The sequence below is a fragment of the Haliotis rufescens genome, unplaced genomic scaffold (genome assembly GCF_023055435.1).
Source record: "Haliotis rufescens isolate VD_foot unplaced genomic scaffold, xgHalRufe1.0.p SCAF_84, whole genome shotgun sequence".
Taxonomy (NCBI): Eukaryota; Metazoa; Mollusca; class Gastropoda; order Lepetellida; family Haliotidae; genus Haliotis; species Haliotis rufescens.
Genome location: NW_025964377.1, coordinates 585,899 through 610,626, shown reverse-complemented (window position 1 = coordinate 610,626; position 24,728 = coordinate 585,899). Strand labels below are relative to the sequence as shown.

The 24,728-nt window shown below is 36.8% G+C and overlaps 1 protein-coding gene across 3 annotated transcripts in view; it reads left to right on the top strand.

The window, feature by feature from the left end:
- The window catches only part of LOC124122871 (cell adhesion molecule-related/down-regulated by oncogenes-like), a 346,871-nt gene that overhangs the window by 253,592 nt on the left and 68,551 nt on the right, over positions 1-24,728 (top strand). For 2 of the 3 annotated variants that reach the window (XM_048390129.1, XM_048390127.1), the window contains one exon: positions 22,785-22,952. In XM_048390129.1, the coding sequence (XP_048246086.1) occupies positions 22,868-22,952 (85 nt within the window). In that variant the 5' untranslated portion in view covers positions 22,785-22,867. Of the gene's footprint in view, positions 1-9,717; positions 10,099-22,784; positions 22,953-24,728 lie in introns of those variants that run through there. The other variant, XM_048390128.1, reaches the window with a different exon arrangement.

Here is a 24,728-nt window from a genome sequence, read left to right as displayed (position 1 = left end):
AAAATATAACAGTTGAAGCATGAACCGTTGTTCAGATGCCTGTCATGGTTTTCTTCGCCCGCCCGTTCCAAGATCCCACCATGATCAATGTTACAAAATGTTTGGTTTTAAGTTCCCAGAATAAATGTTGATTCGTACGATGTACAAAGATATGATATTGAAATTAGTTTTCAGTGATACAATAGTGATTAAGATCTACTTAAGACACCTTTATTTAAATACAGTAAACTATGGTTATAACGAACTCAAAGGGACCACTAATTTTAGTTCGTTATAACCGTAGTTCGTTATAAGCATATATACAGCATATGTACAACAAATGGCCGGGACTTAAAATAAGTTTGTTATATCGGTCAGTTCGTTATAAGCGTGTTCGTTATAACTGTAGTTTACTGTATACGTTATTTAAGTTATTTTACTGAAAGACATCTCATGTTGTTGAGGCAATGTACATTCAGGTCGTGTTAATCCGACATGGTTGGTTGCGCATGATTATGTCGGATTAACGAGTGTCGGATTAATGAGACATGACTGTATATGCAATACTCCTGTCAGGAAAAGATGTCAGCTTCAGCTGCCTGTTTGGTGATGAATATCGTGGGCTTGGTAGCATGTCAAGACTTTGTCAATATTATCAAACACATTTCAGGGTTTACCTGCAGTAAGAAAAATAATTAAAGTGCTTGATGTGTAATTGTATAATCGTATCTGGTGGCGTCGTCATTTGGAACTTAATAACTAAGTATCTAAGTAATCAAACTGCTCCTGGAGCAGGAAGACAGAAGCATGTGACTTAAATCCATCACAATGATGTTCAGTTCTGCAAATAACAGACTTGGTTGATGCATGTCATCGTTTCCCAATTGCGTGGATTGACGCTCATGATGTTAATCACTAGATTGTCTGGTCCTGACTTGATTATTTACAGAACGCCGTCATATAGCTGTAATATTGCTGAGTGCGGTGTTAACAACAAACAAACAAAGGCAATTTGTCAGGAACTGCCAATGGCTTGAGCGGTGTCCAGCTGCTGTTTCTGAACTGTTCTCTCAGACAGGTTAGACCGCCTCCGTGGTCTAGTGGTAGAGCATCCGCCCGGAGAGCGGAAGGTCCGGGGTTCGATCCCCGGGGTTCGTCATACCAAAAGAAGTTAAAAGATGGTACTTGTTACCATGTCTGGGGCTCGGCATTAAGGGGCTAAAACAAGGACTGGTCAGCTTGGAGTCAGTATACTGTGTCTGAGTGGGATATTCATGTTAAACTGCGGCATGGTATCTCAGTGAGCTAGCACTATAAATCGGCATCAGTCCGGACTAGTACAAGCAGCAACACAAACACACACACGTACATGCATGTCGCTATATAAGTGCAATAATCTTGGACGCGACGTTAAACCAAATTTCACCTCACCTCAGACAGGTTACAAGGGTATCAGAAAAACAAGTAGTTTGTTACACAGGAATTGTTTTCTTCAATGCATTTCATCATGTGACCAACATTTGTAGTTAAAAACTGAAAGCAAAAAAATATGACGAAATATTTAGTTTAAATTTATCAGTGTTTACATCTCTATTAAACTGTGGAGTTTTCTCAAATAGTTCACAATGTTTGAACGAGAAAGAATTATTTCTTTACTCACTTGAAAATATTTGAGACTTTTCCTGCTTTGATTATAGCTTGGAAAGATCAAATGTTTATGTTTTTGCCAAATTTAACTTCAAAATGAGGAGCCATCAGCCTCTTGTTTGATGTGCTATTTGAAAAACTCGTCGACTGACTTGCAAGTGGTGTCCGACTCGGAGCCCTTGTATTTAGAGTGTAGGTTTCAATGTTGAATCTTAAGTCATTGAGTGAAGTGTTCAGCTCATTCAAGGAAGGAACACTGTAAATTTGCCATCCCAGGGTGAAGTGCGTTCTTGTTTTTTGGGGGCATCTGGTTTTGAAACTTATCGGAAACACAAGACTGATATTGTAGTGTCTCGCATTTAACGCAACGACAAGCGGGCTATGTTTAATAGGTTTGAAACGCAACGTAATTAAACTCTAACCCATTGGAATCATTTAAATGAAAGTTTTGAAATCGGAGTAAACTTATAAGTGCAGGCATTTGTTTGAAATGGAGAAAAAACGTTTTTTGCGTCCTTTGATTAAGAAGTTTCTAATGCGTATATGAAATATATGAATGTGTTTTGAGGGCAAATGATTTTGTTATCACGACTCCTCAGATGGAGCGGTTTAATGTGAAAATGTATTTTTGTGAACAGAATTTATGTGAAAAATAAGTTATTTAGGGGAAGAAATCATGTGTAAAATAAAAAATGTAGCTGAAGTCGTTTCTTAAAAGACACAGGTTTAAATGAGGTATCATCATTTTCATTAATATGATGAGATGCTTTCTGTTTTGTTTGTGAATTATTGGAATAAAGTGTTTGAAATAAACTGGACAGAAAATTGTGTAAAATATTGCATTGAAGTTGAAAATAAGGTGTGTGAATTATTGGGACCATGGGGGCGGTGGGATAGCCTTGTGGTTCAAGCGTTGGTTCATCACCCCGAAGATTTGGGTTCGATTTGCCATATGGGTAAATGACCCCTGAAAATCTGGGTTCAAATTGGTCTTCAGCAGCCCATGCTTTCCGTAAAAGAGGCAACTAACAGGATTGGGTGGTCAGGCTCGCTGAGTTGGTTGATGCATGTCATCGTATCTCAATTGCGTAGATCGATGGTCATGATGTCAATCACTGGATTGTCTGGTCCACACTCAATTTTTTACAGACCGCCGTCATATAGCTGGAATATTACTGAATGCGTGTCCCCCGCAGGGTAAAAACATACTCACTCACTCTCTATTGGGAGAATACCTGACAGTACTGATGTATTAAATTTTTTGTCCCCCCCCCAAAAGGCTGGGACACGTGTTGTGAGACGTACATGGTCTCGTCACCACTGTTGTAGTTGACAGTTCGCGTGTTATCGGTTATCTCAGTGTTGGCGATTTGTTTGTCCCCGACACTCCAACCTTCAACTGTTTGTTTCCTCACTCTCTCTACAGTCTCCCAGTAGGATTCATCATATTGTCCTCAAGTTATAAGTGAAAAATGTTGTTTAAAAATTACCCTGTCCATTTTGAAGGAAATGCGTAGCATCGAATCCTCAATGATGCACACAAGTATGAAAATACACAATGGGATTCAGCATATTGTCCTCAAGTTATAAGTGAAAACTGTTGTTTAATGATGTCGATTTTGAGGTAAATGCATAGCATCGAATCCTCAATGATGCACACAAGTATGAAAATACACAATCTTAGTCAACTGTAGTACCTTTGTGAGACTGATATTCATCAGTGTTGAAGGTGAATGAAGAGCAGTTGTAGTAATTCATAATTACCACAGCATTTTTGAAATTACTACGAAGGGGATTTTTTCCGGATTGCATAAATGTGAACAGTTCGTTCATGCTGTATTGTTGCTGAAACCTTAACCCTTGTCCATCAGCTGACCTGGTTGATGCATGTCATCGATCCCAATTGCGTGGATTGATGCTCATGATGTCTATCACAAGATTTCTTTATATATTTATATTTTATATTTGTATACCAAATAGTTTCCGATATTTTCAGAGCTTTTATATATTCTATTGATTAACTAATGGAATTTTATAGAATTTCCAATTTCTCTACAAGACTGGCAAAATAAATTACTGATATTTAGGAATTGTAAAATCATATGGCACTTTAATAATCTTATAAATGGTAACTCTATCAAAAACACTCATCCTATTTGATATTAGAGATATTACCAACCATACTGAGAGATTTGTTTTTCAGATGTAATCATGAAATTCTAATATACCGGTGTAGATTGACATTACATAGGGTACCTGTATCAGAGAAATTCTAATGTACCAATATATATATTGACATTACATGGGGTATCTGTATCAGAGAAATTCTAATGTACCAATATATATATATTGACATTACATAGGGTACTTGTATCAGAGAAAATCTAATGTACCAATATATATATTGACATTACATAGGGTACCTGTATCAGAGAAATTCTAATGTACCAATATATATATTGACATTACATGGGGTATCTGTATCAGAGAAATTCTAATGTACCAATATATATATTGACATTACATAGGGTACTTGTATCAGAGAAAATCTAATGTACCAATATATATATTGACATTACATAGGGTACCTGTATCAGAGAAATTCTAATGTACCGATATATATATTGACATTACATGGGGTATCTGTATCAGAGAAATTCTGATATAACAATATATATATTGACATTGCATAGGGAATCTGTATCAGAGAAATTCTGATATACCAATATATATATTGACATTACATAGGGTACTCTGTATCAGGGAAATTCTGATATACCAATATATATATTGACATTAAATTGGGGTACCTGTATCAGAGAAATTCTGATATAACAATATATATATTGACATTACATGGGATGCCTGTATCAGAGAAATTCTGATATAACAATATATATATTGACATTACATAGGGTACCTGTATCAGAGAAATTCTGATATAACAATATATATATTGACATTACATAGGGTACCTGTATCAGAGAAATTCTGATATAACAATATATATATTGACATTACATAGGGTACTCTGTATCACAGAAAATCTAATGTACCAATATATATATTGACATTACATAGGGTACTCTGTATCAGAGAAATTCTAATGTACCAATATATATATTGACATTACATAGGGTACCTGTATCAGAGAAATTCTAATGTACCAATATATATATTGACATTACATAGGGTACCTGTATCAGATAAATTCTGATATAACAATATATATATTGACATTACGGGTACTCTGTATCAGAGAAAATCTAATGTACCAATATATATATTGACATTACATAGTGTACTCTGTATCAGAGAAAATCTAATGTACCGATATATATATTGACATTACATAGGGTACTCTGTATCACAAAACATCTAATGTACCGATATATATATTGACATTACATAGGGTACCTGTATCAGAGAAATTCTAATGTACCGATATATATATTGACATTACATAGGGTACCTGTATCAGAGACATTCTAATGTACCAATATATATATTGACATTACATAGGGTACTTGTATCAGACAACATCTAACCCAACTTCAAGGCACAATTATTTAGCCTATTAACCCATTCGTACATTTTTTCATGCCAAATCAAAGCAAAACACGAATAAACATATTTTTTTGTTACAACCCAGTTTAAAACAAACCATGAGGTGTATCTTGCTCCCAGTGAAATATAAGATCAGCTGCTTTGTTTGAAGGCCTGCAGGAGTTTGTCTCTCTCGCTCTCTCTCTCTCTCTTGCTCTCTCTACATACAGCTTAGCAACCTTGCCTCCTGCTTGTCAGAGTAGGTAAGAGATCTCTACCCCGTTGTCGTTAGCGACTGGCTTGCTGACATTTGATTGGCTGAGACAGCTGCCAGTTTTGCTCGGACTTAGCCCATTATTTTCATCACATAGTTAGCCAGTCAAGCAAAGGGCTGCTCTACCATGTAACAGGCCAACTTCCTGACTATTTCCCATATGTTTTTCTCCAACACCACATGGGGATAGTTTTATTTTGACAAGCCCCCCAAAAAATACCTAGTAGGCCACTCGATATCTTGTAGCAAATTTGAGCTCTCTGCGCTCATTTTCCCTCTGTCCTACGTTAGGAGTTCTTGCCAGTAGTCTCCCCTTACAATGTGTTAGGCAAGTCCAACTGGTGATGATCTGGTTAATGTGTTTATGTGAATCTTTCTGTTCTATTTTATGTCTGAAGTTTTTTCTCCAGTTATCAAACAAATTAATCTATGACAACTTTTTTCATGTTTTTCCAAAAAGCGTTATTGTATTTCAAATCTGTATCAAATTTGATTTTTGTTCTTTTGGTGTGGATTTTGTTATTGTTTTTAAACAATAACTTATTTTTGATTGTCAGTGACGCATTTTCACGCATGAAAATTGGAATTCAATAAAAATGGCTAACTGGAGATATGGTTGAGTACATGATAGGGATACGTTTTGATTGAACATACCATTACTTCAAGTGATTTTGAATTGTTATTAAAGAAATATTAAAAACTCAACCATAGGTTTCTGGAACTTACAGAGTTGCCTGTCCGCATGTGGGTTTGAACCCACGATTCTCCCTATCATCTGGTCGGCCCCTCCCTACCCCCATCCCCCCCCACCCCCTACCCCCACCACTCCCCAGGCTGACACACCAGGGACAATGGCTGGCTGACAGGGTTAGGCTGTGTCTAGATGTGTTTGTCTGACACTGGTAAAACATTGTACCTGGTCTGAATTAGTCGACAAATCATTGATGTGGTTTTCATTAGGGCAGCCAGTCAGTGGTAGCCACAACACAATATTTTGCACATTTTTGGCGCCATGGTTACGAGCACAGTGAAACTATGCCACAACAAGCTGGTTCCCAATCCAAACTTTATGTAAGGTAACTTTTCTATTAATTGGTTCCATAAGTCCTATGAGTTTCATGTTTGGGGCTGCAAATAGAGGATTTTATGAGCTATAAAAGTTATATTGTGTGAAAAATCAAGTGAAAATAATGGTGCTATTATTTTGAATCTCAGACACTTCAAGGTTGTCTTAAAATTCAAACTTTGAGATTTCAGAAAATTAGATATTAATTCTGAAGAATTTAGTCTTGGAGCGTGTTTTGCCTTCATTATAGTTGAAAAAATAATTCCTCTTCGTTAATGATTAATATTTTATTTTTTGAAACGGGTTTGGAAGAAAAATTCATTCATTCAAACAAATGCCTGGATCCAATAAGATTGAAACCCTTGAGAATAACAATTATGCTGATTATTCAGCAAGATCAGAATAAATGAAAATCACGAACTTGAGGAAAGGAAGATTTAACAAGTTCATCATTTTTGAATTTTGTCTAAATGTTTTCAAAATGGAACATTTATTGTGATAACAGTTTTAGAAGGACTAATAAGTAATTGTTAAAGACTTAAGTATTATATCCCTCAATGATAGCCACTTTACACTGATGTAAAAACTCCTTCCTAATCTCTCCATTCAGGAGTAGTTGGATGGGGAACATTATGTCGTTTGCCTCTGTTATTCTCATCAGACGTTTGCCATTCTTAAATCATTGTCGCAGTATGCCAGTCACCCAGACATGACATATTCCTGTTTCTGCTCCAATCAAAGTTGTTCTTGAGTTTGTTTGGTGTATTCGTCTCAGAACCTTTCCTATGAAGTAGTCCGTCTGCTTGTATTTGTTGTCTGCTGCTGCTGCTGTCTGTGAACTACATCAATTCATTTGGAAATTTATTGTTGGAATGATATAAGCTTGTCATAATTTTCCGTGCTTTCATTATTTTATTGGTTCTTTGACCTTCCCAATGAAATCAACCCGTAGACTTTCAGTTTCTTTCGACTGCTGCTCCAGTTTATGAGTCAACAACATGATATATAATTTATATTATTCGCATGATATAGATATGCATGCATATCATATAAATATATCATTTTCTGTGATTTCATTATTTGATTGATGTATGTGTGTGTGTGTGTGTGTGTGTGTGTGTGTGTTGGGTTAAACGCCGCTTTTTTACAATATTCCAGTTATATCGCGGCGTGTCAGCTTAATGTTGGAGGAAAGCCCAAAGTGATGCAGGTCTCAGGTGTTTACCACTTTGGTGAAACCCACGAGCCTGGGTATGGTGTTGACAAACCTAGAAACATAATCGGGGCGAACCGGGATTCAAACCCACAATCATAGGTTTCTGGCGTGCCCAAGGGACGCAACTCTGCACATCGAATTGCGGCGCCTTAGACAACTGGGTCACCCGTGCCCCCTTTGCCCCCCTTGAATGATGTAGATATACATGTATGTCATATAGATATATATCATCATTAATATTTCAAGTGATATGAATCCGTCTGCTCGTGTCGTCTGGTTCTACTGTTTATGAGTCAAATACATGAATTCATTTACAAATTTTATTGTGTTTGAACAGTATAACCTTATCATCATTTGCAATGATCTGTTTATTGTACTGGCACTTGAACCTTTCCAATAAAGTGAGTGCGTCTGCTTCAATGTGCCGTCTGCTCCACTGTGAGACAACTACCTCCACTCATTCACAGCTTTAATAGTGTTTGGGGGATAACATCTTCAACGGTTTCCTTAAGCTTGTTTACTGTACTGGTCCAATAATTTTTCCAATGAATTCACAGACTGGTGTCTGTTGTTTACCATAGCAACAGATGAAATCTATTTCTCTCCTTTCCAAGAATTGGTATGAACGAAGAGTCATTTGGAGTACCCATGAGATTCTTACTTCAGGCCAAATGTCCCATCGTGAGTAAATCTTATAGTTTCGTAGATAATACATCCAGGTTATCGGTCAGATGCCAGCATATATTCCATTCTGGTCCAATTATTTTTTCTCATGGATGCAGGTCTTCAATCAGGACTTCCGGAGTCTGCTTCAAAGAATCATTAGTCAAAAGATTCTTGTGATTAATGAGTTTCAAAGTGGTAAGAAGGTAATATGTCTCTGTCATCAACAATTTCCTAATATATTCTTTTATATGCTAGAAACTTTCCAATCTCCTTTTCTCCGATTCCGATATAATCCTCCCTCTGTGCGTGTTTGGTTGTAGTTTAAATCTGTGTTAATCTCTGCCTGTCTGTTTTATCGCTTCTAAGCAAAATAAATATTATTATTATCCACTAAATAAATATCTGCTCAAGTATTCATCGGTTTGTCACTATTATCTATAATCCTTTTAATTTTCTACTTTTGTTAAGCGCTGTTGGTGGGTATTTAATCCATGAACGAAGGCCTTCAGTCAGGCTTTTGACTCGTAGCTAAAATCACTGACTGTATTTCAGTAAAAGTTTCCTAGCAACTTGAAAATACTTTAATACCTTGAAACATATTTAGTTTTGAAGGTAATATTGAGATTATTGTTATCAGTTATATTTATTTATTAAATTTATTATTTTTTAATAGAATTTTATTCAAGTTTTTGTGAAGTTAAATTTGTTATTTCTCTCTCAGCCCTCCCTTAATATTAAATGTGTTTTATTATCAGGTATGTCTTTCACTCTGTGTACCATGGACATCATTGTTTTCAAATCTCTGTTTCCCTGTGACCTTGGCAAATGGGATGAAGAGAAAACAGTCAATCTGATTCATATTATTTCAAATTTTGATGATAGTTTGCTCAAAACCCAAAGTTCTAAAATATTTCGGAAAAGTTTTTCAGTGAAAACCCTTATTTGAACATATTTTTTCTTTGATTTACTTTTCCTATTACTTTGACGATATGAAAAAGAAAGTTTTCAACATACATTATTTTACAATTTCTGTCACAGTTTGATCAGGAACAAATAGATGTTCCTTCGTTTTCAAATCCTTTTAAAAAAAGTTGTCAGGTACAAAATCATTATTAAAAAAAATATGGAACATCCACATTTTCACCCCATCTGAAATTTTTCTCCAAATTTTTGTGTCGTCTGCTTGGAGTTGCTTCAGCGTCTGCCGGTAGCCGTCTGCTCCCCCTCCCTCCTCGCCTCTCACTGCTGGGCCGTTGTGATAAGCTAGCTCCCCTCTCCTTTAGCCCTCGGTGATTGTAACCGAGTCTAGGCTGGCTGCCGCATAACAGGAGACGCTAGCGCACATGCAACAGGCTCAAGAAGTTGCTCCTCCGACCATGCTCAGGACATTGTTCAATGGATCCCAATCTTCCTGGATACCCTACTAAGTGTTGGAAGTAGCCCCAAGTATGTGTGTGTGTCGTGGAGGTAGATAAATACCTGGTCTCCAGTCACACAAAGTTGGAAGCTGATTCAGGAGGCTGAGGAGATACCGAGTGTAGCCCGAGTTGGGGGGAGCTGTCCCTTTTGTTTGGATCCTTATGGTAATCAGTGAAAGTCGGCGACCCAGTATGGGAATTACATTAGTGAGAGCCCTGCAGGGTGTTAGTCCTGAGTCCTGTTGTTTACAACATCTTGGCCCTCAGTAGGAACGCTAAACAGAAGGTAAGACTGATTCCCCACCAGATCTTCCTTCCCACAACCCTCGGTGGAGTCACGCTTTGTTGATGAAACTCTACATTGGTATTGTTGTCAGGCATGCGACTTGGTCGCTCCACGCCAACACTCAGGCTTGCCTGTATTGCAGGGTATGGTCAAGTGTCCATGATGTTCCTTCAGTTGACCATGTTCGGTTCACCGAGGGTTGACAATGGCCTGATCGAGGAGGAGCCATTGTCACCACGCGATGATATTGTGGTCGGATTAGGGAGTATTTGTTTACAAGTTCTCGGGGGAGATGAATAGGTCTTTATTGAAAATGGGGTTCTCGGTTCAGATTTATGAACTGCTCTGCAATATTCTGGGTTTTACAACGAATATATTACTTTGTTATTACCATATTATTCGCTTCCTTTGCAAGTGCTGGAAGTATTTGTGGTGATGTTTTTTGTTGGAATACCCATGATTGATGTTGATGTGAGCTTTACATTATCAACAGTAAACTGTAGGGGACAGTATTGTTGCTTAGCTCCACTCCAGCGTATCAACAAATCTGTGTTTGTATTCTTTGAATTAATTCATAAATTCCTCTGGTACCTGTTGAATTTTTTATGTGAATTATATTACAGAACTGTTGAAAATGTTACAACTAATTGCTTTTATATTGCAATTCTTTTGATTTTAAACCGGAATAAGTGATCATCATGATATATGCCATCCAATACACACCATCTGAAAATATAAACCATCCAATGTGTATTGTTTGTTTGTCAGTTTTTAAAAATGTTTTGTTTTACCATCCAAACTTTGAACACAGATCTCCATCATCCAGACTTTGAAGATTTGTCTCTCTCAAGGATGTGAAAAAACACCCCAAAAAATTATGGAAATAAAATATTTCCATTGTAATTGTTTTTGAAGTCAAATATTTCGGGAATACTTTCTGGGAAAGTCTGGAAACGTTTTTGCTCTGCGTGTAGGTTAACGCTGAATCCTTCCTTGGAATGTACGGAGGGGGTTTGTTTGTCATCACCCCCAATATGATAGCACTCAGTGGAGCAAGGAGTGGTCACATGCAGACCCCTTCAAGAGCATATCATTTGCATACTCAATCTGCTAATTTAAATATTTATATCATGTCTTCTCTATGGTGCCTTGTCTAAACTCCTTGTGTATCTGAAAATCATGTTTTGAAATAGCTTTTCTTGTATTTAGAAATACAAACAAAATAAATCTTTTTATAAACTTCATAATGTTTAAACAATATACCGTTCTCATGCTTATGTCTATTTATTTAAAAAAATATTGTAAAAGTCTAACTTTCAGAATTCACACTCATCTTTGAAGAATCTTAATGTTTATAAGAACTTGCCCATTTCTCAAGTTTATTTCAATATCTACATATTTATATGTTCTGCTTTTCTATTTATTTTGATTTTGATAAGGGGAAGGCTTTTCAGATTTCCTAGATGGAATTTATCAGAGATGATATCACACACTGGAACACGTGATTTAATGTTTAACTTTGGGGGGGAAAGGGGGTTGGGGGGGGGGGTAGTCTCTATGTGCATGTCGTAAAAGCTGAGATATAATGTGTGAAATTGCCCTACTATGGATTTGACTGAGTTCTAACATGATGTATCATCATGAAAAAAATAATGGTTGTATTCTTGTAAATTTAGTTCTTGATACACTCACAAAACAAATGTTTCTCCTTTTTTTGGTATTTATGTCAGTTTTAAAAAATTCAGTATTCAAACCATATATAAGTTTTGATTATTATCTGATTTGTGTTCAGTGAAGAATTTTAATGCTACTTGTAACACAACTCGTTATCATCCATGTTATAAAGTGCTACTTGTAGCGTGACTATTGCCATGATGCAATGTCGATTCCACTTTAAGGCAATCGACAATAGAAACCATCACCCAGAGTGTCAATTTCCTCTGGACTAATTTGATTGACAGTTGACGGACAGCTAAGAAATATCAGCAATCAGAATCAATTAGCCACGACAGGTCTCACCCGCTCTCCGCTCATTCACAAATTGTTGTTAGGAAAACTGAATAATTGAGTCTGGTTTTGTCCATTTGAGAAATTGATGTTGTGATTGAGAGGAGGTCCCTAAATTCAGGGTGAAGAGGAAGCAAGTTAATATCCCCGAGGAATGTTTAGTTTGGAATGAGGTCATCCTTTCGAATAATTTGGATTTGAGCAGATTTGTCTCACGATAGCATCTTCTTGCTTCTGTGAGTGGATTTATTTACGGTTAATTTTTTTAAACGTGTATTACAATTTACGTAAAGTGTTAGATTTGTTTTCTTTTTTCCTTTTTGCCGCAATTCAGTGTTGATATTGGAATGACGTGAACATATTTGACAAGAAAATACACCCTAGTGTGATTATTCATTTTAATGAGAATTGTATACAGAATTGTGTCGTTCATCTGAATGTTTTGAGACATTGAGTGAAGATATAAATAATTACGCACAATATGTTCTCCTTTTCTACGCAAGCATTACCTACAAATAAGGTTGGAATTCAGAGACAATTTATCACTTTTCACAATTTCTTCAAAACATAATTCATTTTTCATGACTTGGTCTGCAAGTGTACATTCCATGTTTCCCCCTTGAAATATTCTCCCATTTTGATCAGTTCCGTGGCAGAGAATAACGATGGAGCCTCGACCCAACTTTCAAACTAATGAGGCAAAAGTTGTTGTTTTCGAACAGCCGAGTCGGGTTAGAGGAAGGGTAGGGTGTTACCAGGAGAAGTTTGGCTATCATTAGCTCATTAGCTGTAAACCTTATCTTAGGTTCCACTGGGATGGACGTGTTATATTTCATCTTCCAAATCCGTTTGGTATTTTCAAGCTTTGTTAGTGCAACCCATTTTGGCGTTAGTTTAAACACAAGCCATATTTTGAATATTAAATATTTAAAGTGCAGCTGAGGATCAGTTTTCATTCAAGATGTAGTTTAACTTTAAAACCCTGTTAGCACCGATAAACTGTGGCTGCCTGTCGTGAATGTAGGGATGTAAAAGCGTTGTGTGTTTTGCTGATAGGTTGAAATAATATGCGACTATCTTACATAGATCATGACGATATGAAGATATCTTACTATGACACATATGTGAGTGTAATAATTTCTTTATTACCCATTATTTCTTAATTGTTTTACCTCCCCTTTAGGAAAATGCACTGATCACCACAACTGTCCAAGAAAACCACAACTGTCGAATGACGTTAACAATCTTCAGCTATGATGTCATTTCTAATGTGACGCCATTCCGACCTTACATCACAAAAATATTCAAATGATGTCAACAATGCCGTCCGGATGACGTAAACAATGCACCCGTGAGCGAGAAGTGATATTTGTCCCAGTACACATACGACTTTTAGGAACTCGGTTATTTCTACCCCATGGGAAATAATATCCGACTATGTTACATGGATTATGAAACTGCTACACTCAGGGAACAATGTTTTGTATAATTCATTCAGTTATTAAAAAACAAAAAGTACTGAGCACTTTATTGGTATTTGTTAGGTTACAAACAGGACATATCTAAATTTACGCTGTCAAATAGTGTGCAGTTTGCGAGGGTAGTAGTAGTGGTAGAGGTAGTGGTAGCAGCAGTAGTAGTTGTAATAATAGCAGCAGTTATAGTAATAGCAACAAAAGCAGTAGTAGTTGTAGTAGCAGCAGTATTGAAAGATTCCTCTGAGAGCACATGACCAAAACACACTGTTAATCAAAAGTGACTTATATTTTCTAAAAGTTGTTTTAAAGAATTGTGTAAAATGAAAAATATATGTAGAAAAGTATGTGTCAGGGCTTGACAAGTGACACATTTACTTGCTCCTGACATATGTACCAGGTACTGGATCCATATCTGTCAGAAACATTGGGTGTTTATTTTTCTGCTCAACAGACAGTGACAAGTGCTAGACAGCGATGATGTTATTCCCCTGTAACCTATGTGCATTGCTAGATACACGTGACTGTGTGTTAATAGTGGAGTATTATTTGTGATAAAATATCTAGCTAATATAACTCATTATTCCCCTGTAACCTTTGTGCATAGATATATATATATATAAAGTGACTGCGTGTTAATAGTGGAGTATTATTTGTGATAAAATATCTAGCTAATATATCTCATTATTCCCCTGTAACCTATGTGCATAGCTAGATACACGTGACTGTGTGTTAATAGTGGAGTATTATTTGTGATAAAATATCTAGCTAATATAACTCATTATTCCCCTGTAACCTTTGTGCATAGATATATATATATATAAAGTGACTGCGTGTTAATAGTGGAGTATTATTTGTGATAAAATATCTAGCTAATATATCTCATTATTCCCCTGTAACCTATGTGCATAGCTAGATACACGTGACTGTGTGTTAATAGTGGAGTATTATTTGTGATAAAATATCTAGCTAATATAACTCATTATTCCCCTGTAACCTTTGTGCATAGATATATATATAAAGTGACTGCGTGTTAATAGTGGAGTATTATTTGTGATAAAATATCTAGCTAATATATCTCATTATTCCCCTGTAACCTATGTGCATAGCTAGATACACTTGACTGTGTGTTAATAGTGGAGTATTATTTGTGATAAAATATCTAGCTAATATATCTCATTATTCCCCTGTAACCTATGTGCATAGCTAGATACACTTGACTGTGTGTTAATAGTGGAGTATTATTTGTGATAAAATATCTAGCTAATATATCTCATTATTCCCCTGTAACCTATGTGCATAGCTAGATACACTTGACTGTGTGTTAATAGTGGAGTATTATTTGTGATAAAATATCTAGCTAATATATCTCATTATTCCCCTGTAACCTATGTGCAAAGCTAGATACACGTGACTGTGTGTTAATAGTGGAGTATTATTTGTGATAAAAAATCTAGCTAATATATCTCATTATTCCCCAGTAACCTATGTGCAAAGCTAGATACATGTGACTGTGTGTTAATAGTGGAGTATTATTTGTGATAAAAAATCTAGCTTATACAACTCATTATTCCCCTGTAACCTATGTGCAAAGCTAGATACATGTGACTGTGTGTTAATAGTGGAGTATTATTTGTGATAAAAAATCTAGCTAATATAACTCATTATTCCCCTGTAACCTATGTGCAAAGCTAGATATATACACATGACTAATAGTGGATTATTATTTGTGATAAAATACAATATCATTAATCTTTGAGAAAATAAACATTAAAGGAAAGTGTAAGAATTTGTTTATAAAAACAGTGTAAATAATCTTGTTATTATGATGACATGAGTGCATCAACTGTTTTATTTTCAAATTATGTAAGTGTTGCTATTGGTGTTTATGGCCAGTTTGATAGCTTTGTGGTTAGTATGTTTGCTTGTTGTGAAGAATATTTAGATGTCATACAAAGAAAAGTGCTTGAAAATATTAGGATGAGAAGTTTTCCACCAATTGAAATTAGGAAATAGATCCCTCAGGATTAAATCCCTCCCTATTGTTTCAGAACAGGAGGGACATTAGCAAATGGAAGAGTTACTAGTCTGCTCTTTCATGCAACATTTTATACAGCTTGTTGATAGAAAAAGTCCAAAAATTATATTTGTTGTATTGTAATGGAACCGGTAAATTCTGCTCTTTCTTATGACATGCAGCACTTGAAATAAATTGTGAGAAAAAAATAAACATGCTATTATATTTGTTGTATTGTGATGGAACCGGTACATTCTGCTCTTTCTTATAACATGCAACACTTGAAATATATAGAGAAAAAAAGTCCAAAAATAATATTTGTTGTATTGTAATGGAACTGGTAAATTCTGCTCTTTCTAGTAATACATGCAGCATTTGAAATAAATTGTGAGAGACATTCGGCTCTTTCATGCAACATTTTATACAGCTTGTTGATAGAAAAAGTCCAAAAATTATATTTGTTGTATTGTAATGGAACCGGTAATTTCTACTCTTTCTTATGACATGCAGCAATTGAAATAAATTGTGAGAAAGAAAAAAAAACCCACCTAAATGTATATTTGTTGTATTGTAAATAGAACCGGTAAATTCTGCTCTTTCTTATGCAGCACTTGAAATATGTTATTGAGAATTAAAATAAACATAAAATTATTTTTCTTGTATTGTAATGGAACCGTTGAATTCCTATGATATGCAGCACATGACATACTGTTCCGAAATATGTGTGAATGAAATATGCACGCTGCACCAACACTGTTTGTTTTATGACTGATAACGGCGTTGTCAGTGCCATTCAAGAGTGCTGGAATTCCAGCACTTTGTCTCATTCAGCGCCATAGAGCAATGGCATTAAATGGCAGGAACATACAGGAAAACCAGGCTGAAAATGACATGCGCAGTTGGCCCTAAAACATGTTTTATCCCCGTTAAGGAGAATTAAGTGGGTTTGCATCTTTCTAAAGCAGTCTTTTCAGGACTACTGTATATTGTTCCGAGGTTTTTGTGGTTGGAAAAAGTCAGAAATGGTTCATTCCGGACAGGAGGAAATACACAGCTCTTCGAGAAAAGAAAATCTTGTCAATATCTGTCAATGGGTTTCAACTGTGGGATTTAAATTGTCATTTTCACTTTTGATTGTGTTTGTCTTCCTTTGGAAAAAAGGTGTGGCCACGAAGGTTAAAATAAAACATTTGGTGTAGTTTACAAATTTACCATTAATGTTTATTTGTTAGGATGGCCTGATGTGTCAGGCACAATTGCTTTGTTCATGGATGCTGTAAAAATCACACTTGTCTTATCATTTAAAATTATTTAATTTCTTGAATCGAAGTAAAGTTGCAACTGTAATCATTGAAGTTGCTGTTGTACAGTAATCAGCTATCGATGAAGTTGCTGTTGTACAGTAATCAGCTATCGATGAAGTTGCTGTTGTACAGTAATCAGCTATTGATGAAGTTGCTGTTGTACAGTAATCAGCTATCGATGAAGTTGCTGTTGTACAGTAATCAGCTATTGATGAAGTTGCTGTTGTACAGTAATCAGCTATCGATGAAGTTGCTGTTGTACAGTAATCAGCTATCGATGAAGTTGCTGTTGTACAGTAATCAGCTATTGATGAAGTTGCTGTTGTACAGTAATCAGCTATTGATGAAATTGCTGTTGTACAGTAATCAGCTATTGATGAGGTTGCTGTTGTACAGTAATCAGCTATCGATGAAGTTGCTGTTGTACAGTAATCAGCTATCAATGAAGTTGCTGTTGTACAGTAATCAGCTATCGATGAAGTTGCTGTCAGGCAGTTATCGATGAAGTTGCTGTTGTACAGTAATCAGCTATTGATGAAGTTGCTGTTGTACAGTAATCAGCTATCATTAAAGTTCCTCTTTTACAGTTATCAGCTTTCGATGAAGTTGCTGTTGTACAGTAATCAGCTATCGATTAAGTTGCTGTTGTACAGTAATTAGCTATCGATGAAGTTGCTGTTGTACAGTAATCAGCTATCAATGAAGTTGCTGTTGTACAGTAATCAGCTATTGATGAAGTTGCTGTTGTACAGTAATCAGCTATCGATGAAGTAGCTGTTGTACAGTTATCAGCTATCAATGAAGTTGCAGTTGTACAGTAATCAGCTATCGATGAAGTAGCTGTTGTACAGTAATCAGCTATCAATGAAGTTGCTGTTGTACAGTAATCAGCTATTGATGAAGTTGCTGTTGTACAGTAATCAGCTATCGATGAAGTTGCTGTCAGGCAGTTATCGATGAAGTTGCTGTTGTACAGTAATCAGTTATTGATGAAGTTGCTGTCAGGCAGTTATTGATGAAGTTGCTGTTATCAGGCACAATTCTGATCAGTTGCTGAGCTGATCAGACAGAGCAGGAAGTGACACACACTTGTTCCAAGCTAAACAATGATGAACAAGCTCTACTTGAGATATGGCTTGGAGGTACACAGCTATGATGTGAGATAGTCGTGTTGTTGGCTGACAACACAGATACACTCAAGTGTTTGTCAGGAACGTTGCAGGAGCTGTACGGAATGGGAGAGTTGGTGCAACACAACTTTGAACAGTGTTTCAGTCGCATCACAGCAGCTTGATGTGGGAGAGCATCTGAGTTGAGTCAGTCCCAGGTGATCTGCGATTTAGCAATCGTGAAAAGATTTGCAGAAAAATCATTTTCATTATTTTCAAGATACAAATATGAATCCTGCAATAAAACAAAATGTGAAATAAATTAATTCTCACATTTAGACGTCCTCTTTTCTAGACCTAATGAACTTTGTTTTCATCTTACCATAAATAGTATCAGTGACACTATGCATGACTGAGAAAACATCTCACACTAACGCACCTTGTGTCCGTGCAGGCACAGCGGAACCATGTGACCGAGACCACGTGACCGAGACCACGTGACCAAGACCAGTAACTCGGCACTCTATTTTTCGCACAAACCATGTAGTCTGGAAACATTTCTGTTCTCATTAGTCAATAAGCCAGGATAAGAATAAATAATATTATTACTAAAAAAATACATTTTTGCGTCCATTCTCTACATTTGTGCGTACTGGACGCAGGTTTGTGCATCGAGTAAACTTTGTAGACTTTTTATGTTACGTAGCACAAAAGTGATATGCCTTTAAAGTAATTGTGAAACACCTAGATGTCAGGTTACTGCATGAAAGACAGCTGTTGCAATGTAAGAATATGTTACAACCTAAAACTGTGATGCAGCAAGATGTAGCTTACCAAAACCGATATATTCATTGTGTGCTACTTTTATTGCCTCTGTCACTCTTTAAACAAAATTGACATTGACAGAGCACAAACCTTTTTGACATGTGAAGAAAAACTTGACACAATCAGATTGGGTTTTTCAATTAAGGAAAGTCGAGAACCTCAAGTATGAGAGATATTAGTTAATTTTCTTGAACAATGCAAGCAATTCACGTGTGCATGTTCTTACTAAGAAATACTTAACAACGCAGTTCCTTAAATAGAACATTTTTTCGTTAGGCTGCAAATATTTGGGGATAGTTTGTTTTGACAAGCGGGATAAGATTACGGGGAAATAATAGGCAAAACAAATGCTATTTGCTGTTGGTGTGAGATTGTTATAAAGGTGGTTGTCAGTACTCAGGAAGATAGCATCTTGAGGGAGATATTTTGCATTGTGATAATGTCCGGCAGTTGATTGAGAATCAGTTGTGACGGGCGGCTGATGAACTTCCATTTATTATAGGAAAAAGGAGAGAAGTTACTTAAGGTAATAGGTAACCCGACAGAAAATTGTTTGAGAAAGACGTAAGATCTGGGATCATAAGTTATGAGATATTGTGTTATTTTGATGAGACAGCCTGCAGAGATATTGCGCGAATACTGCTAAAAGCGGTGTATAACTTCACTCACTCACGCACTTGACGAGACAGCTATTGTCAGTTATGTTAGTTTCTTATGGCTGGAGATAGTGCTTGATGGCAGGCGGCATGGTACAGCCCCGGCCGAGTATCTCGTATCTGTGTCATTAAAAAAAGTTTAAGACGTCCATAAAGTTAGACATTCAGTAGAATGTATAAAAAATAACCTTTCAAGAGAGTTGTCACTTGATATAGGACCTTTTATATTTTTCGGCTTTTGAGGTTAAATTTGTTCAATAGTGAACTTCTTTGGGACTTACGACTTGTTACTTAAAGTGAGGTTACCTAGGTTATTGTGTTTGGTTGGCACTTGACGAATTTGACAACTTGTTTATCGCAAAGTCAGACTTGACAACTTCCTGAAATTGATCAGAAACCTTTCCAAACTAACCAACCCTATTTCATTCATGAATGTGCGGCTCTTTAATACAGGAACCGGGAACATTCCCTCAAATAGAAGGAAATTTGTCACTAGACCCCTCTTGAGATTGCCGATGTTCGGGATTAAGTTGCAGCTGACATGTTGCAGACCTGCATATATGTCATTCATGAAAACACACTGCTTCTCATTCATTAAACTTGTCAGAATTTATTTAAACTGGAGGGGGAGGTTGGGATTTTGCTACTTACGTCAGTTTCCATGGTAACTATCAACTATTCATATAACAAGTATTTATATATGAAACCATTTGGAGTGGCCATTAATTATTTTACACCGGAAATGTGCTGTCAAATCTGTTTTTATTATGGTTATTTGTGATGAAAAATTGCTGTATATTGATATTATACATTGTGAAATATAAGATCATGTTTCCATGGAAACTAGTAATTGAAGTCAATTAGGGATTAGTAGTATTGTTGTGAATATATTTCATAAATGGTTATCACTTTCAATTTTTTTTTACAAAATTAAATTGTTGTATTTAAAGGATGTAACGTTTCACAACTTTTTGAAAAGTTAACAGAAAGTACGTTCTGGTCAACAGGGTTGTTTTGAAAAGAAATATCCGAGTGAATCACAAATTGATTTCCTAATGGTAAATGATCTCAAACCGTGATAAGCAGATCCATGGTCATTGAAGCACCAAATTGTAGCCACTGCGAGTCGTCAGTGTCTGTCCTTCTCCATGTAGTCATCGCCAGGGCCAATTGAGGAGTGTCGTTCTTATCAATATTCCTTTCGGCATTCATGTTGATTTCACACTTCGATTATCATTTACGATTTTATCACACGAGATTTTCTGAAGGTGACTTAGTCGTGAAATTGTATATAAAAGATGAAGCAATGAAAGAAAGAGAGTGGAATTCTATTGGCTGTTTCTATTTAAGAATGGGTGATGCATTTACGACCATCCCACAGCGGAAAAAAATGTAATCACCCATGGGATTAAATTGAGATTTTTTTGGTTACATTTTGATGTTTTCAAATTTAGATATATTTATATTCCTGAATATATTTTTCCCTTCACCATCCAACATGAATAAGTTATGCATATATACTACTCTCAACAAGTAAGGGAACACTCACAATAGAAAGGGCATAGTGCAATACACACCAGCCATGACAGATTAGCTGTAGCTTATGAAGAGTTGGGTGTGTCTCTCTCAGGTATGATAATTGTTATTGTTAATCCTTCACCTACCGTATATATACATAATTCTGTAGCATGTAGCAACCCATGCTTGCCGTAAAAGGTGACTATGCTTGTTGCAAGAGGCGACTAACGGGATCGGATGGTCAGGCTCGCTGACTTGGTTGATGCATGTCTTCGATCCCAATTGCGTGGAGCGATGCTCATGATATTAATCACTGGACTGTCTGGTCCAGACTAGATTATTTACAGACCGCCGTCATATAGCTGGAATATTGCTGAGTGCGGCGTTAAACAACAAAACAACCAACCAACAGTAGCATGTTCATGATCCAGTCCTGCTTGACAAAGGTACAAAGCTCTATTCTGAAATGTCGCTAGTACAATATAATAAAAAAGTTGTTATCCCTGATTTTTGGTCTACTTTGTCATCCGTCAACTTCTAAGAAATGCCTGTCAAACAAATCATGCTATAACTTCTTTGGTTGGTATTATATATATATCTTTGTTCACAGTCGTCTTGAGGGTGCTTTGTATGCTTATATGCAATTCTCCACAAAACTCGTTACATATAGAATACATTCTTGATGTCTTTTCTGGATATTTGCATGTAGACTTGACTGGTGATCAAGGATTCAGTTTTAGGAAGAAGACATTAATCTAGAGTTTAATTCAAGATGTTTTATACGTTGTACTTTTCAAGTCAAAATGTTTCTTTCATGTAAAATATTAATTTCACGATTTTGAAAATCTTACTTTTTCTGTTAGTTTTATTGTGACCTGGTGAATTTACTCTCAATAGCTATGGTGAATAATGAGGTGGAAGTAATTTTGTTTTCGAACTTTTCCCATTTCTTAGTCACGATGGGTGACTGTGTCGGTATGATACTCCAAATGTACGCATTCTGCAATTCAAAGACCCGGCGTTTTTATGACTGTTTACCAGTTTCTGCAATCGATAAGTATTAGATTTGCTTGAGTTGTGAATTCGATTATCACGGATGGGTATTTATGGCTGTGATTTGCTGCTTTACACCAAACTGCGTGTTGGTTTTTGCAAGTGTGGAGCCCACCATGACGCCTAGGCATCGCCATGTTCTACATCATCTGACAACCCACAATTGACATTTGGATTTTAGAGCCGCGATTTTATCAAATTTATTCATTAATATTTGTGTGTGGGTGCAGAGTAGGTTTAAGCTCGGAGGACAATTACGACCTGTGGCGACCATCATGGCTGTTTGTTCACTGCTGCTACTACTTTCCTGAAGACCCGTGTGATCAGGTCACCTCAATGACATCTAAATAGCTTTTCAGCTTTTGATGCGGAAAGAAAAGTAAAATTATTAAAAGTTGTTCCTACGAGATTCTGTGATATTAGAAGTTAGGCAAACTTTAGGATGGGACTTTGGCTGAAAGTTCCATCCATCGTACGGGTTTCACAAGTTAAGCTGAGGATGAGTAACGGTATGCGATTTGTTTAGATGAGAACGATATTTAGATCAGTACTCGGAGGGATCTCATTGGTTTGACTTCGGTAGTCAATCGTTTGAGTGGAACTATTGCCTCTTGTCTGAGAATATTGCGGTGCAGAAACATCGACTTACTTGTCTTGAAGCTGGATGAAAGTTTTGATGTACATATTTGGTTATTTAATCATGGCGTTGTTCTCTCTTGCAGGTACACACCTTGTTAGCAACATATGAGCAGGTGGAAAGTATGTGCGATGATAAGAGACTGGCGTAAAGGAAGTGAACACGACAATGAGGAAATGCTGCACGGAGCTGTATGCACTGGGGAGCGCCATCTGCCTGCTGTTGGCCTCATGCCTGTCACTAGCAAGGGGAGGTAAGTCACATTTTTGGGCTAAACCAAATATAGTTACAAATCTAAAAATCGTTGGCCATGTTATAAGTATTGGGAATATTTACTGTATTTATTACTATTTATCGCTGGTTTGAAGGGGAATGTGCCCTGTGTTGCTGTATAGAGTTATGTCCCTTAGTCGTGCAAGGATAGGCTGATAACCTAGAATGATTCACATACTCACAACATGGAGCTTTCCATTTACAAAATTGCCTCAGAAAGTCTGTCTAAAAATTCTTAACACACATATGGTAAAGTGTTTACTTAAAAAATTTTTACAATACAGGTATTTTCAAAGTGATTAACCAATTCCAGAATAGTTTAAAAAAAAAGAGTTGCTTCCCTTAGTATAATATATTTTTTTAAATCAAAATATAAAAGTCGGTATTATTATGACTATCAGAACACCTCTTTGCAACATGGGCTGAAAATAGACGTTTCTCAAACAAGTTCTTTGTGCTGCAAACATAAGATGATTGTGTATGATTATTTTTTTGGAAGGAGGTATTGTTTTTTGGCCCTGGAACTTACCTCTTTATAAGGGTGACACATGTTCGTTTCTTCCTGGTGATTTTATGGTCATTTGATGATAAGAGTTTAGATGAATCGTAACTCATGTCTGTTCTCAAAATAAGCTTGCTCAATTTTTGATAAAATGTTTGAAATTATCTGTTAGATGAAGCAGCTTAAGTGGCAAGTTCTACATGACCGTTTGAAGAGGGAGAACTGTTTCTTGTACGCCTCAAGTAAAGATGAAGAAAAAGGGAGATTTATGGATATTACATGTCAAATTTGTATTTCTCAACTTTAAGTAAAAACTCCAGGAAAAGCCATAGATATGTTGTTGAAAAAAACGCTCGTCACCAGATGTGGGATTCGCCCAGTAATGATTCGCAGTTTCGCCGTCTCATGGGAATCGCAAGAGCTAGGATAGAGATTTGAGCTTCAATATTCACTGGATGATTCTCCTTTGGCAACCTGAAAAGTGATGGCTCAAATTGCTGACTTTTCAAAAAAGAGTGTTCCGCCATATGTCCTTGATATCAGTTTGAAAAATATGGAAAATATTTAATCTGCAGAATGGCAGCGATAGCGCTTGAGAATGTTTCAGTTTGTAAGTATGCCCTGGGGTTATAGGTGGAGTTAATTAGGGAACACTCGGAGGAAGAAAGCCCAAGAATGAGACCTTTGTCTTGCTGGGTAATGTTAGTGTTGAAGGGCTGGGACATCAGTTGACCTTTTGTCTTACATGGAAATACCATCCCCCAAGGCGGGGACTAGGACAAGGCAATATTTTGCTATCTAAAAAGCTGGTATGTCTTGTGATGGGTACTATCTGGGCTATGCATAACTGAGACATGCATTGTGGGGCTGAAATAGAGGAACTCTCGCACTGGCAGAGATGGGATGGGGTGGAGGGGCATGGATTGTGTAGCAGGGGGTGGAGGAGGGGCATGGATTGTTTAGCAGGGGGTGAGGGGACATGGATTGTGGGGCTGAAAAAGAGGAACTCTCGCACTGGCAGAGATGGGATGGGGTAGAGGGGCATGGATTGTGGGGCAGGGGGTGGAGGGAAGTGGATTGTGGGGCAGGGGGTGGAGGGACATGGATTGTGGGGCAGGGGGTGGAGGGACATGGATTGTGGGGCAGGGGGTGGAGGGACATGGATTGTGGAGCAGGGGATGGAGGGACATGGATTGTGGAGCAGGGGGTGGAGGGACGTGGATTGTGGGGCAGGGGGTGGAGGGACGTGGATTG